Genomic DNA, 14475 nt, shown 5'->3' with positions numbered 1-14475 from the left:
CACAAGCCAGTTAGGTGAGGGTCTGGGAGGGAGGATGTGGGGGTAGGGCAGTGTTTCTGGGTTGTTGGAGCTGCTGACCGGGATGGAGAGCACAGCACGGGGCACGCGGGTGGGAGAAAGCACAAGAATTGGAGTGTCTGTGGGACATCAGGTCTCTGGAGGGGACTTCGTGAGAGAGGTCTGGCTGGGGCCACAGAGGAGGGCACCATTTGCTCACGATGGTGAGGAAGCCAGGAGCGTCACTGAGGACTGAGGGACTAAAGGAAGAAGAAGAGCAAGGACAGGGCTTAGTGATCCCCGTTCCTAAGGGGTGGGTGAGAAAGAAGCATTCACCAGAGAGGTAGGGGGAACGTGGGAAGACAGTGGTCTGAGGAGATTTGAGAAGAGGGTGGTCAGTTGGGCCAGTGCTAAAGGGTCACTTGGAGAGCACATTGCCGTGACCTGGGGCTTGGGGGCCAACAGACTGGGGTTTGACTCTATCTGTACTTCCTCCCAGCTGTGTGACCCTGGGTGGGTCATGTCATCACTCTGAGACCCTGCACCTTCTTTTATAAAATGGGTTTACTATCTCCCTCATAGGATTATAGGGAGGGTGAGTGAACAAACCCACGTAAAGTACTAGCAAGAGAGAAAGGATAGAGAGCCCCCTAGACCTGGCAGTTGGGAGGCAGCTGATGCCCTTGGTGGGAGCATTTCCATGGTGGGTGGAGGGTGGGAGCCAGGCTATACTTGCATGGGGTGGGGGATGAGGAAATGGAGACCTGAAACCCTGGAGACACAGAGCGAGTTCAGGGAGCAGAACGGAGGGCTGTAAATAATTGTGAACCAAGCGCCCCTCCACCACCACCTCCTACCCCCCAGAGTGCCGGTCAGAACAACTTGCCCGCCTGGCTGAGGGATGGCCATGGCCAGAGTGGGAGAGGGGAGGAGTTCTTTCTTTCTAAATGATGATACTTTTGTCTTTTCCAGGGACCTGAGTAACAACAAGATCAGTTCCTTAAGCAATTCCTCTTTCACCAACATGAGCCAGCTGACCACTCTGTGAGTCCCATGGTGGGAGGTGGAGGGAAGGCTTGTGGCTACTGAGACTCTCCCCAAGGCTCGGTCACTGGCAGGTATCCCCACGTAGCCTCCCTTACCCTCCAGGGAGGGTGATGGGGCCTGCCCACTGAAAAGACTTTTAAAACACTTTTTTTAAAATTGTGAAACACAGAGTGTATATGGAAAAGTGCAAAAAACATAAATGTACCATTTAACAAATAATCATAAAGCTAGAACATGTGTAAATACCTAAGGCAAAAAATAGAACACAGCTAGCACCCCAAAAGTCCCCTCATCTCTTCCTGATCGTTCTTCCTCTCTCCCCCAACACCCGAGGCAGTCCCTACCTGGAGTTTTATAATGACCACTTCTTTGCTCTTTATAGTACCGTCTACATATGCATTTCTACACAATGAAGTTTAATGTTGCCCACTTTTGAATCTTATATAAATTGAATCATACAGGATGTAGCCTTTTATGTCTGGCTTCTTTTATTTACCATTATGTTTGTGTGAAGCTGTGGTCTCTTCATTTTCACTGCTGTATAGTATTCCTTTGTAGGAATATACCCTACTTTCCTTATCCATTCTACCACTGATGGATATTTGCGCTGTTTCCAGTTTGGACTATTGTGAACGGTTACTCTCTGAACATTTTTGTGCCCATATTCTAAGATATTTTAATGATTGCTTTAATTATATCCCAAGCAATTGATTGGAAAGTATTAACAAGCATCATTTATATTTGCCTGGAGCTTAAGAATGTATTTCGTTCACCTTCCCAATACCTCACTTTACAGATGATGTGCCCAGGACTTAAGAACTTTCCCTTTGGTTCTACTGTGGTCAAATAATAGAGCCAGTACCCTAAAAGACAGGGTCCTGACGCAGTCAGGCCCCCAGGAGCAGAATGTGGTCCCAAGGCCACAAAGTGCTGCACTTACCTGCCTCAGGTCTATTAGTCAACTGGTTTCCATTTCAAAGTCTTCACGAGCCTGTTGACTGAAAGAAAAATGCACAAGTTGTGAGTTAAGTTTTATTCGGGGACCTTCCAGAGGACTATAGCCTGGAGACAGTCTCTCAGATGGCTCTGAGGAACTGCTCTGAAGAGGGAAGGGAGGAGCCAGGATACGTACGAACTTTTTTTTTCTGAGAAAAACATGTGGTCCAGCATCAAAAGGTTACTGTTAATCACAAACAACAGATATCTCAAGTTAATGATTTTAGTGCTTTTCTACGTATGGGAAGATGTAAGAGTCTGGGGTCATTTGAAATTTTTCCTTAGATATGCATCTAAGCTATCTAAAGCCTAGTATATTCAAAGCACAGAATGCACCCTGTCTTTCTCCATCCTGGATTCCCCTCAGGGCACACTGTCGGTGGGCAACTGAAGTGGCTAATGGCTTGATCCTTGTAGAACTGGAATGGCAGGCAACATTTTTTTCTTTACAAGCCTTTGTGTGAAGCTGCCATGGTCTAGGGCAGTGGTTCTCAACCAGGGGCAATTCTGCTCTTCAGGGAACATTTGGCAATGTTTGAAACATTTTTGGTTGTCACAGCTGGAGGAGGGCAGGGGGAGCTACTGCATCTCTGTGGGCAAAGGCCAGGGATGCTGCTCAACATCCTACAAGGGACAGGACAGCCCCCCAGCAAGGAACTGTCAATAGTAACTGTCAATAGTGCCGAGGCTGAGAAATCCTGGGCTAGGTGATCCTGGAAGCTGTAAGGGGAAACAGCCTTTTCCTGTGATAAAAAATGTCTCATTTCTCTTGTTATTATTTAATAAGTAGGTTTAGTGAGGTATAATTAATATATAATAAACTGCACATCCTTAATGTGTAAAATTTGATACATGTTCACGCCCATGAAACCATCACCACAATCAAGGTGGTGACCACGTGCATCACCACCAGAAGTGGTACCCCTTAATAATCCCTCCCGCATTTCCTCCGTCCCTCCCTCTTCTTCCTGCAGGATCCTCAGCTACAATGCCCTGCAGTGCATCCCTCCTTTGGCCTTCCAGGGGCTCCGCTCCCTGCGCCTGCTGTGAGTCTTCCTGCTCTTCATTCCTCCAGGCAAATCTGCCCCACCGAGGGCCCTTCTCACCCACCTGGCAGGCAGGAATGTCCCCAGGTCCGGGGCCCCAGCAGGGCCAACTGTGTCCAAAGTGCAAGGCCAGTCCACTCTCATTGGAGCTCCTAACGGAGGCCAAGGAATGAATGGGAAACCATCCGAGAAGAGGGGGTTGCTGTCTGCCCCAAGTTGTGTTTGCGATGTGTGTGCTGAGGCAGGGTCTGGGGGCATCCAAGATAAGGTAGCCCCTTGTTTGCACGTGAGTCTTCTGTCAAATGGTGAATGCAGAACCTTCTCTAAGAATTCCCACTGTGAGGTTTGCCCTGTGCTCACAGTCCTCTGCCATGCCTGTTATGACGGCCTCTGGAATATCCTTGCACTGAGTCCTCTGGCAGCCCGCCTGGGGCAGGGAGACATTCTTCACCCCCAACCTAGGGCTCACCCAGTAGCTTCCTTACCAGGAAGAAGCCTGCCCCCTCAGGCTCCCTAGCCAAGCTAGGGAGGGCACACGCTGCATACCTGCACACGTCCATTTGTCCTGTGAGCAGACATGATATGTTGAGTTAGTTGTGATGGCCCGAGCAGGGTCTTCCAGAAGGGCTGAGGGGCAGCATGGTCTGTGATAATTAGGGGCTCCCTCTCCTTGCCTGTGGCCAGCAGCGCAGGGTCTCTGATCCAGGGACCCTCTCCCTCATGACATGTCCCTCTCAGCAGAGGGCATCCCTCCATCGGTTCCTGAGTTTTCTCTCTTGGGATGAGTCCTGACAGCCTCTTCTCTCTTCAGGTCCCTGCATGGTAATGACATCTCCACCCTCCAAGAGGGCATCTTCACAGATGTGACCTCCCTGTCTCACCTGTAAGTAACTCTGGCCCAATTCTCGGCACCTCTTTGGATTTAAATGGAACTTGGATTCCAAGAAAGACCCCTCCTCCTGAGAGTATTACTTTTAGTTTAGCTTGTGAACTTCAGATGCTCCCCGTTTCAGACTCTTACACATTCAGTGTACAATCAGTCACAGTAATGGGCTTTGAGAACAGCTCTTCACAAGCAATAATAAAAGTAGTGATGACCATATATTGATTGCCAAGCGCTGTACGTGCATCGGCTAATTTAATCCTCACAGCTCTCCTACAACATAGCTACTGTTATTCCCATTTTCCACATGAGGAAACAGGTCCAGAAAATGTGACAAGCTCACCCAAAGTTGCGTAGCTGGTAGAGGCGAGAGTCTTCCGTCTCAAAAGCCCATGCTCTGAAGCACGATGCCAGTACTGTGCCTCTGACTTCATATGGTGGGGGATAAGCTCCGGAAATTTACTACCCAAAAGAAGTATAATTGGCATAATTGGATGTAGACTTGTTTCCAAAACTGTTTACCTGGCAGCGCCAAGAGGATTCTTAAAGAGCAGTATACTCGATTCCTCAAAAGGCTAAATGTAGAATTACCATATGACCCAGAAATTCCACTCCTAAGTATATACCCCAAAGAATTGAAGGCAGGGACTCAAACAGATACTTGTACACCCATGTTCATAGCAGCATGGTTCACACAATAGCTATAAAGTAGAAACAACCCAAGTGTCCATTGACAGATGAATGGATAAACAAAATATGGTAAGTGGGATATTGTTCAGCCATAAAAAGGAATGAAGTTCTGACACATGCTACCACATGAACGAATCTTTAAAGCGTGCTAAGTGAAATAACCCAGACATAAAAGGACAATATTGTACGATTCCACTGAAATGAGGTACCCAGAATAGTCAGATTCATACCTACAGAAAGGAGAATGGTGGTTGCCAGGTGATGGGAGGAGGAGGAAAGGGGAATTTTTGTTTAATGGGTACAGCGTTTCTGTTTAAGGTGATAAAAAGAGTTTTGGAACCAGATAGTGGTGATGGTTGCACAATATTGTGAATGTAATCGATGCCACTGAATTGTACATTTAAAATGGTCAAAATAGCAAATTATATATATATTTTTTACCACAATTTAAAAAATGAAGGAATATAAAAGCAATGGGCCATGGCAGGGTCATCCTAATTCTGGAGGCGGGGCCAGGCACAGAGTGAACACATTCCTTCCTAGCATCTCGGCTGTAGGTCCAGGTCATGTTCAGGCCAGATGGACTGCAGCCGGGACCCGGGGTGTTACCGTGTCCTCCTGCTCTCTGCCTCACAGCCAAGTGCCCAGGGCCCGAGTGGACAGGCAAACCCAGATCAGGGAGTCTTTTGGGGTCCCCAGCATCTCTACTTGAAGTTCATTCACTCAACAATCTCACTGGATTTTCTTAGCTCTAAGGCTCATCTTTTCCGCATTTTAATCTCTGAGATCAGAGTATATCTTACAAATGATCTGTATGTACTTAATAAAGTAACATTTCTCCACCCCTCCCAGAACATGCTAAATTAGTGGACGTCTAACAATCTTAGACTTGAGGAAGTAAAATAGTAATAAGTGCCACTCATTGAGAGTTTTCCTGGGACAAGTACTTTACTATCTGTGATGTCTTGTTTACTCCATAACCAAAATGGGAAGTAGCTATTGTGCTGTGAGCCAGCTTCACAAGTAAGACAGGGACTGTCTTGAGCCCACACTGAAGATTCCAGGACTCAGTGGGCAGAGTGCAGTGATTGATTAGTTATGTCTGCTTGGGAGTGGAATGGGTAAGGGGGCTCTGTCCTAGGTGGCAGGATTTATTATATCCATTTTACAGTCCCAGGTTCAGTTAAGCAGATTCCTTAGGTCATAAAGCTGGGAAATGACAGACACAGGATTTGAACTTAGGTGTGTCTGATTCCAAAGCTCTTTATTTATTCTTTATTGCCTCAATAAATATGTCCTGAGTAACCACAGTGAGTCAAATGCTGAAGAATTTACTAACACAAGGTTTCTGCCTTCTGTGACCATCTGGGATATTATAAAACAAGCTCAAAGGCAGCAGTGACTAACTCTGGGGAAGTCTGACGACCTTCAGAGAGGAGGTGCCTCTTTGCTGCCATTGAAAAGGCACTAGGAATTTGCCATTTGGACGTTCCAGAAAGAGGGAATAGCATGTGCAAAGGCATGGAGGCAAGAAAGTGGATGACATATTCAGGGATGCTGTGTTGTCCAGCATAGGATATAGGGGGTGTGGTTAGGTGAGGAGTGTGGGGTGGGAAGAGAAGAATCTGGAAAGGGACATTGGAATTCCATTGTGAAGGGCCTTTGTGCCATGCTATAGAGATTGGACTTTGTTCTGTAGATAGAAGGGAATCGTGGAAGAATTAAATTGTGAAAACTCCTGGAAAGCCGTGGTGACCTATGGAGGCTGGATGGGATGGTATGAGGCAGGAGGGAGCCTGGCTGGAGACTGTGGCTCTGGACAAAGGCCAGGCAAGGATGGTATTGTTCACTGTTTCAATGACTCCCACTCACAGGGGCTTGTTTCTATCTGTGTTTAGTCATTTTCGGTTGTGAGCTCATTTTTTGCTGATGCTGGGAATTCTGAGGACCTGTATTGGAGATACTTCTCTCCAGAGAGTTTTGTGCATGTCTTTGCTGGGCCAGGGTCTGCTGCTGCTCTGGGCCCACACTGTTCTCAGCTCCTTTGCTTACCCCTGGGCTGTGCCAAGTGTCCGCTCCAGATCCCCCCCTGCCAGGAAAGGCCTTTTCAAGCATCTGGTCCACCTTTCCCTCCTTTGGGGCCCCCCTTCATGTATTGTATCTCTTATCATTGGGCTTTACCTTTTCTCCTTCCCTGTGAAAACTGAATAAGACTCAAGGACATTCTGATCTTGTCTCTAGCTCAACATCTAGAGGCTTTGCTTTTCAAATGGGAAATGAACATATGTTTTGTGTCAACAAAAACCTGAAGCTGCAAAACCAGATTTTGAGCCCATGCCTATCTATAAATTCAGACTTTCTTTAGGATAACAGTAACATCAGGCCAGAAGCCAGATCCAACTTGTAAGAAAAAAGAAAAAAACAATAAGTAGAGATCAGTTAAGTGGTAAATGCAAAACAGGGCATCAGCATTACTGATTAGAGGTGTTTGTTAATTGCATCTAAGCCCTATTTCTCTATAAAATAGCATCTATGTAGAAGAAATCTTCCATTATTATGAAGCAACCTCGTGAATACATTCTTCCCTTTATACCCAGGGTTTTGAATGGAACTAGGCAGCAGCCTGGGAAATGTACATGTGCTTGTATTTAGGTGTGTGCACATGTAATACTGAGGGAATATATGTACACGTGCACACATGTAGCCATTATTTCCTCTGCATGAAGAGTTGCAATTATTCCATAAGGATTCCGTGAGCACTTACAAAGAGTCAAGGAATGGGACAAGGATAGCATAGACTCACCACATTCACTCTGGGCTTCACAAAGGCCACATGCAGTCTGAAGGGAAGTAGGCGCCCATGGCTGTGTAACAAGTCAGGGTTTGCCCAAGAGTTAGCATCCAGTGTTCCTGGCTCCCAGAGATGCCCCCATTCCTACTGTGACTCTAACCTGGGCCTCTCCTCTTCACCAGCAGTATGCAGGATGCGGGGGTGGGCCAAGCATGCGTGCTGAGGGGGTGAGGTCCACCGTATTTAAACCCCTTGAACTTTAGACTAGGAATCAGGACATGTGGCGTTAGGTCTTTGTCCTGCCATCAACTGGCAGTGGGATCTCAGACAATTCATTCATCTCTTTAGGTTCTTTCCTCACCTGTACACAGGTTATTACTAAGGTCCGCTATAGTTCTAACATGCCATAATGATTGTGAGCACTCGTCACTGCCTCGGGCTTCAATACCCTGCACATCTCTGCTGCTGTTTACTTTAATATTTACTTTTACAGTTAGCTCATCTTTCATCCATTTGTCTATCCATCCATCCATCCATCAGCAAATATTTACTATGTGCCAGATCCTGTGCCAAGGCTCCCCAGTATCATTCTTCATGTCTATAATCTGACATTTTGTTGCCCCTAATCTGCTGCATGTTGGAAAACTAGATTTCTGAATTCATTAAGAATTCAATGTGAAAAGTAAACATGGAATGATTAGGTACATCATGGTATGCCCATATGACAGAATAGCAAGTAGTTAATTATAATAGTTATGGCACTGTTCTTTATATTTGATGAAAACGCGGAATAGGGACTTCCCTGGTGGTGCAGTGGTTAAGAATCCGCCTGCCAATGCAGGGGACACGGGTTCAAGCCCTGGTCCGGGAAGATCCCACATCCCATGAAGCAACTAAGCCCGTGTGCCACAACTACTGAGCCTGTGCTCTAGAGCCCGTGAGCCACAACTACTAAAGACCACGTGCCTAGAGCCCATGCTTTGCAACAAGAGAAGCCACCGCAAGGAGAAGGCTGCGCACTGCAATGAAGAGTAGCCCCCGCTCGCCGCAACTAGAGAAAGCCTGCGCGCAGCAACGAAGACCTAACGCAGCCAATAAATTAATTAATTAATTTTAAAAAAAACGCAGAATAAAGAAGACGGTGTACTCTGATTTCAGTGATGTATATATATGAGCACAAGAACTAGAAGGGAATAAATGAAAATTAAATTAGTTACATTTATGGGATGATAGATGATTCTTTTCTTTTTGAAGTTCTTTTGCTTTCATACTGAGATTTGTGCATTTCTCGTGCTTTTAGGCAGGCATTCATTCAGAAGACAGGATGCCGGCTAGTGTCAGGCACAGTGGGGGATTAATGATTCCTGCTCTCAGGAAGCTTCATTCCAGAAGAAGAAGACAGTGATGCACACAAATAAATTGCCTGGGAGGAGGATGGGTAGAGGAGGAATAGCTGAGGTGAAGAGATTTTGAAGTTTTAGTGTATGCTAAACTGTTTAGTTGGCACCTCTGAAACAGCCACAGGAGATCTATTTCTGTCCTGGTTAAGTTAATAGAAGAAGCTCAGCCGGTCCTTGGCAGGAACAGACCGAATAGCTACTGTTTCAACTATTTCCAAGTTATACCAAAGAGCAACAACACAGGGTTATTTATACTTCTGCTGGGGGATGAACCTGACTCTGCAGTCCTTTTGGATTGATGAGCAGCTTGGCTGCTGTCCTCACCACTGGTCTCAGCAGGGCCTGTGGCTCTCCCCTCCCCACTGAGTTCACAGCAGTTTTTGTTGGGAAGAATGGACTCCAGGTGAAAATGAACTACTTGAACTAATGAAGTAGCCACAAAAACCCTGCCTTTGGAGAAATTAAAGCTTGAAATGTTGAATTCAGGAGCCGCTCGCCATCTGCTCTATACAGCGACAAGTAAAGCGTGTGTTGGTCAAGCCAGAAGGCATAGTTTTGAATAGCTTTGTATGTGACTTTGGTAGTTTTTATTATTCTCTATTATTATTTTTTATATTGAGTCGGAAAGGGACACTTACATTTGAGGTGCAACTTTGTTGCTATTTATGGGGGAAATTTATGCAGGAATTGGGAATTGTGACATCCTAAAACGGTCAAGGGCCTCCACATTCGCAGTGGCTTCAGATTTAGTCTTTTTGGCATTTTCTCTAAATGAGCTACAAGATGGAGAGAAGAAACCCTTCATAATAAACTCTCAACTCATGGCTCATTAGCAGACCACACTCCTGCAGTGTGCTACAAAAACCTTCTTTCAAATAAATTCTGTATTTATCTTTTGAATAACATAATTACATTACCTCATACTTTTTATGTTAAAAATATTAGTCTGGTGAATGTAGACATTTTAAACATACCACTGTTTTGTATTCCTGTTATTTTTTTTAAGTCTTTTTTTTTTTTTTTTTTAACACAATGAAGCTTCAAAAAATCAAAGCGTCTGAGCTTCCTCTACCTCTGAAAAGCCCTGGTAATAAATGTTCAGGGAAAAGAGGAAGGTGTATTCCCTGTCCCATTAATCAGGATGGATGCTGTCAGCAAATCAGGACAGAAAAAATGAAATACACGTGGAGGTTGAACCGGCTTTCTTTTCCAAGCTGCATTATTCCCTCGGCGCCCATTTCAGGTTATATGTGCTTGTCTTTCTTCCCCTTCCAGATTGCAGGCTCTTTATCGAATCATAAAGTGAGCCCCAGAGATGTTAAGTGAGCTGCTCAAGGTCACCCGGGCAGTGAGCAGCTGCGCTGGGGGCCGGAGTCGAAGATTGTTGAGCCTGCTTTATGAGATCGGCCGTCATCAGCTGTGCCATCTGGGGGAATTCCTGCTCAGAGTTGCTGTTGCTGTCATCAGACCCAACACATCTCCAGGGGAACCACTTCCTCTGTATTGCCCAGACACAGGTGGAAAATGGCAGCACATCCATTTGGTACTTAAGAAATGTGCCCTTTCTCGTGAGCAGTATACAGCCTTATGTTTTCACCATAGTGTTGATAGAAATGAACTTCAGGCAGGAGGCTCTGGTTTTTCTATTTGCTGGCTCAAAGACCGCTGGCCCCTTCGTTCCCTCAAATACATGCCTAGTTCGTCTCTGAATCTCTCACTGTGGTTTAGTGAGAAGATTATGAGCTTGCCCACGGGATTGGTCAAAGCCTAAGTGGTTGGCGGTGCGCAGTGTCAGTGTGGGGCGGGGATGTGAGGGAGAAGGCACAGCCTTACACCGCAGGCGAGTGTAAGTCCATAAGCCTTTTCTGGAGGGCGGCTGTTAACATTTTACATGCGCTTCCTCTGCGACTTGAATCCTCCTTCTAGGCATCTGTTCTAGAGAAATGCTCGCTTCTCACAGAGAGGCATGAACAGAGTGTTCACTGACCTTGGAAACAACCAGAATGTCTGGCAGCAAAAGCTATGAAGTGTCCATTCTTTGGGATGCTATGAAGCAGTTTGATAAAATGAGGTGGATCCATATTGCTGACCTGGAAAAGTCTCCAAGACATGCTGTTTAATGACAAGAAGCAGGCTGCTCAGAAACAATGTGTGCTGGAGGGCCGTAATCTCTTCCTCACGAAGAACTGCATGTGTAAATATGGGAAAGGATTGGAAGGCTACGCACTGAGTGTGGTGACCATGTGATCATGGGTCCTGTGGTTGGCAGGGACAGTGGTGTAGACTTTCATGTAACGTGGATGTACTGTAGTTTACTTAACCACTCCCCCACTGATGAACACGGGAGGTTTCCAGTCTTTCTGTTACAAACAATGCTGCGATCCATACCATTGCACAGATGCCTTTACACACTTGTGCAGGCACATCTGTGAGATAAACTCCCAGAAACAGAATTGCTGGGTCAAAAGGCAACTGCATTGCTTAGATAGATATCATAAAATCCCCCTCCGTAGGAGTTATACCATCTTGCATTCCCATCAGTAACATAGGAATGTACCTTTAAAAAAAAAATTGAGGTGAAATTCACGGAATATAAAATTAACCGTTTTAATGGGTGTACCTCAGTGGCATTGAGGACATTCACAGTGTTGTGTAAGGTGGAGACTATTGTGTGCCGGGTCTGAAAATGGTTTACAGTGAGAATGCATTCATGTGCCTCTTGTTTAACTGAAAATGAAAAGAAAAATTAAAGAGTATAGGCTTCAGGGGCTTCCCTGGTGGCGCAGTGGTTGGGAGTCCACCTGCCGATGCAGGGGATGTGGGTTCGTGCCCTGGTCCGGGAAGATCCCACATGCCGCGGAGCGGCTGGGCCCGTGAGAAATGGCCGCTGAGCCTGCGCGTCCGGAGCCTGTGCTCCGCAACGGGAGAGGCCACAACAGTGAGAGGCCCGCGTACCGCAAAAAAAAAAAAAAAAAGAAAGAGTATAGGCTTCAGCTTCAGACAGCGCTGGGTTCTGGATCTGGGGGCTTCCCTTCACTGGTTGTGTGACCCCAGGAAATTACTTATTCCACATGAGGCTCAGTTCCCACATCTTTGAGATGGAGGAGAGAAAACTTACACTGTGGGGCTGATGAGAGGATTAGATGCACTGACTTGGGAGAAGCAGCTGGTTCATCACAGCAGTAAATCTCGGTTGCTTTCTCCCCAGTGCACTCTGGAGGCAGTGCAGTCAGAGGCTCTGGCCTCAACAGCACGAGTTCAGATCGCACTTCCCCACTTTCTCTGTGCATCTTGGGCAAGTGCCTCCACCTTTATGAGTCTCAGTTGCAACATGTAAAATGGGGATGGTAGGGTGTGATGAGGACTAATCGAGACAACAGATAAGGAGCGCTTACAACTTGACTGCCTACACAGTGAGTGCTCATGCAATGGGGGCGGTTAGGGTTTTGCCAGCTCCTGGCATAATGCCTGGCACCCAGTGGGCAAAGGACCCCATGAAGCCATAATGCTTACTTCTCTCCACTCTCTGACCCAGGGCCATTGGTGCCAACCCCCTGTACTGTGACTGCCACCTGCGCTGGTTGTCCAGCTGGGTGAAGACAGGCTACAAGGAACCTGGCATTGCCCGCTGTGCCGGGCCCCCGGATATGGAGGGCAAGCTGCTCCTCACCACGCCTGCCAAGAAGTTTGAATGCCTAGGTGAGCCCAGGAGCACGAGAGGGGATGGTGGGTACCGGGTTGCTTCCCCCCACCTCCTGCTTCCCCCTCCAACCCTGGCAGAGCCTTCTAGACACTCCTGTGTCCCCGAGGTGACCGGCTGGGTGGGGAACAGGTGGCAGGAATGAGGCGCCCGCTGCTTGTTAGCATTGCCGCCCTCTTGTCCTGCCACACAACGAACAAAAGAAAGCCAGGCGGAAAATCCCAGGCCGTAAGGGCTCTAATCCCTCCCTGGGGTTATGTAAGGAAAATAAAAATAGCAGTGTTTCTGGAAGCTGCAAGCGTCTCAGCAGTACAAGCACTCAGGCCTCCCCTTGGTCGGAATTGTGCTCAGCAATTAGCTTAAACGCCTGAGCCACTGGACCCAGCTGCCACTCTCCTGACATTTGCGGAAATACAAGGCCTGAGTGTGATTGGAGGCCTCACCCTGGGCATCTGTAAATACTCGTTCAGGGATTGACTGACTGATTGACAGCCCAAGCCCTGGGGCCCCTGCTGAGCAGGAGGAGGTGGCCGAGTGGCTGGCCCAGGCCTAGCTTTGTGTCCCCCCCCAGCAGGGGGGCAGCTGTGGGAGGGCACAGGAGGCCGTGGGGCATGACTCCTGCCCTCTGCAATCTCACAGACCACCAGGGAAAATGAAGCTGACAGCCAGGGGTTAATGAGGCAGCCCCGGGCCGCCCTGTGTGCAGGATGCTATCACAGGAGTGACCCTTCAGAGGGGCCCCGATCTGTGGCTTGGCTGATGGCTGCTGGGAGCAGGCCAATGTAGGTTGAAACGTTTGCTCAGTATTTATTTAATGCGGTGGGATTGGTACTGGTGAAAGGTTTTTGTCTGTGTGTTTTTAAAAATTTTTATTGGAGTATAACATGCATAACAGGAAAGTACAGATCGTAAATGAATGGCTCGCTGAATTTTCACAAATTGAACTGGCTGGTGCTACTATTTATTCCTGTGAGGCCCTAATGCTCCTCCTAGGCGGCACCCCAGGCAGCCTGGCTGCCGGCTCCTCCCCCACCTCCAAGTTCAAGGAAGGGCCACCAGTGAGTCCTGAAGGGGCTGGAGAAGGTCATGCCTGTAGCCAGAGAGGTGACGGGAAAGGGTCCTCCCTGCTCAGCCTTGGAGAGAAACAAGTTCAAGGCCATGGACCTTTTTTCTCCTAAGCGTGGCCTCCTCTCAGAGCCATGTCTCCTCCCTGCTGGGGTGGCCGCCCTTGCTGTCCAGGCCAGCAGGTGACAGGGCCGGGGGTGGTTGCCTCAGGAGGGTGTGAGGGGATGGAGAAAACATCAGCTGATTTCAGTAATGGTGACCATGATTCTGTCACACCGATGGTCCTGCCCTGACCGCCACATGGGGGCTCCCCTGAGGCCCCTTTTTCGGATTATCTCACTTAGTCCTTCCAGCCCCATGAGGCAGGAGCTGTTTTTAGCTCCATTTCACAGAGGAGGGTCCAGAGGCTGGAGAGGTGGACTCTGAAAGGGGGTGAGCGCGATCCATAGGGAACACCAGGAGAGGCAAACATCTCCTTGGGGAGAGGGCTTCGCGCACCCGTCCCTGTAGTGCCAGGATTCCGGGCCGGGGGCCACGGGGCTCTATGCCCAGCCCTGTCCCCCCACCCCCTCCCTGCGCTAACACCACTCCCACCTTGCCTCAGGTCCGCCCAGCCTGGCTGTCCAGGCCAAGTGCGATCCCTGCTTGTCCAGCCCATGCCAGAACCAGGGCACCTGCCATAACGACCCCCTTGGGGTGTACAGGTGTGCCTGCCCCAGCGGCTATAAGGTGAGTGCAGGCTGAGGCTGGAGGCGGAGGGCTGCTCGAGGGCGTGGTAGGGCAGGGCTGGGGCTGTCTCGTTGGCCACTCAGCCCTCAGGGCCCAGGGTGAGCTCAGAGCGGGGGCCCAAGTGAGCATTT

General features: G+C 48.1%; 1 protein-coding gene across 1 annotated transcript in view; it reads left to right on the top strand.

Moving 5' to 3' along the window:
- SLIT1 (slit guidance ligand 1) overlaps positions 1–14475 on the top strand; it is a gene marked incomplete at its 3' end in the record, with an annotated part of 168982 nt that overhangs the window by 141220 nt on the left and 13287 nt on the right. Inside the window, exons 23-27 of the mRNA XM_082611351.1 lie at positions 970–1041; positions 3015–3086; positions 3898–3969; positions 12386–12549; positions 14220–14344. Coding sequence (XP_082467477.1) covers positions 970–1041; positions 3015–3086; positions 3898–3969; positions 12386–12549; positions 14220–14344 — 505 coding nt within the window. The remainder of the gene's footprint in view (positions 1–969; positions 1042–3014; positions 3087–3897; positions 3970–12385; positions 12550–14219; positions 14345–14475) is intronic.

Source organism: Mesoplodon mirus (assembly GCF_964341445.2).
Source record: "Mesoplodon mirus genome assembly, chromosome: 2".
Taxonomy (NCBI): Eukaryota; Metazoa; Chordata; class Mammalia; order Artiodactyla; family Ziphiidae; genus Mesoplodon; species Mesoplodon mirus.
The sequence above is the reverse complement of the archived record's forward strand: the minus strand, read 5'-3'. Positions and strand labels throughout refer to the sequence as shown.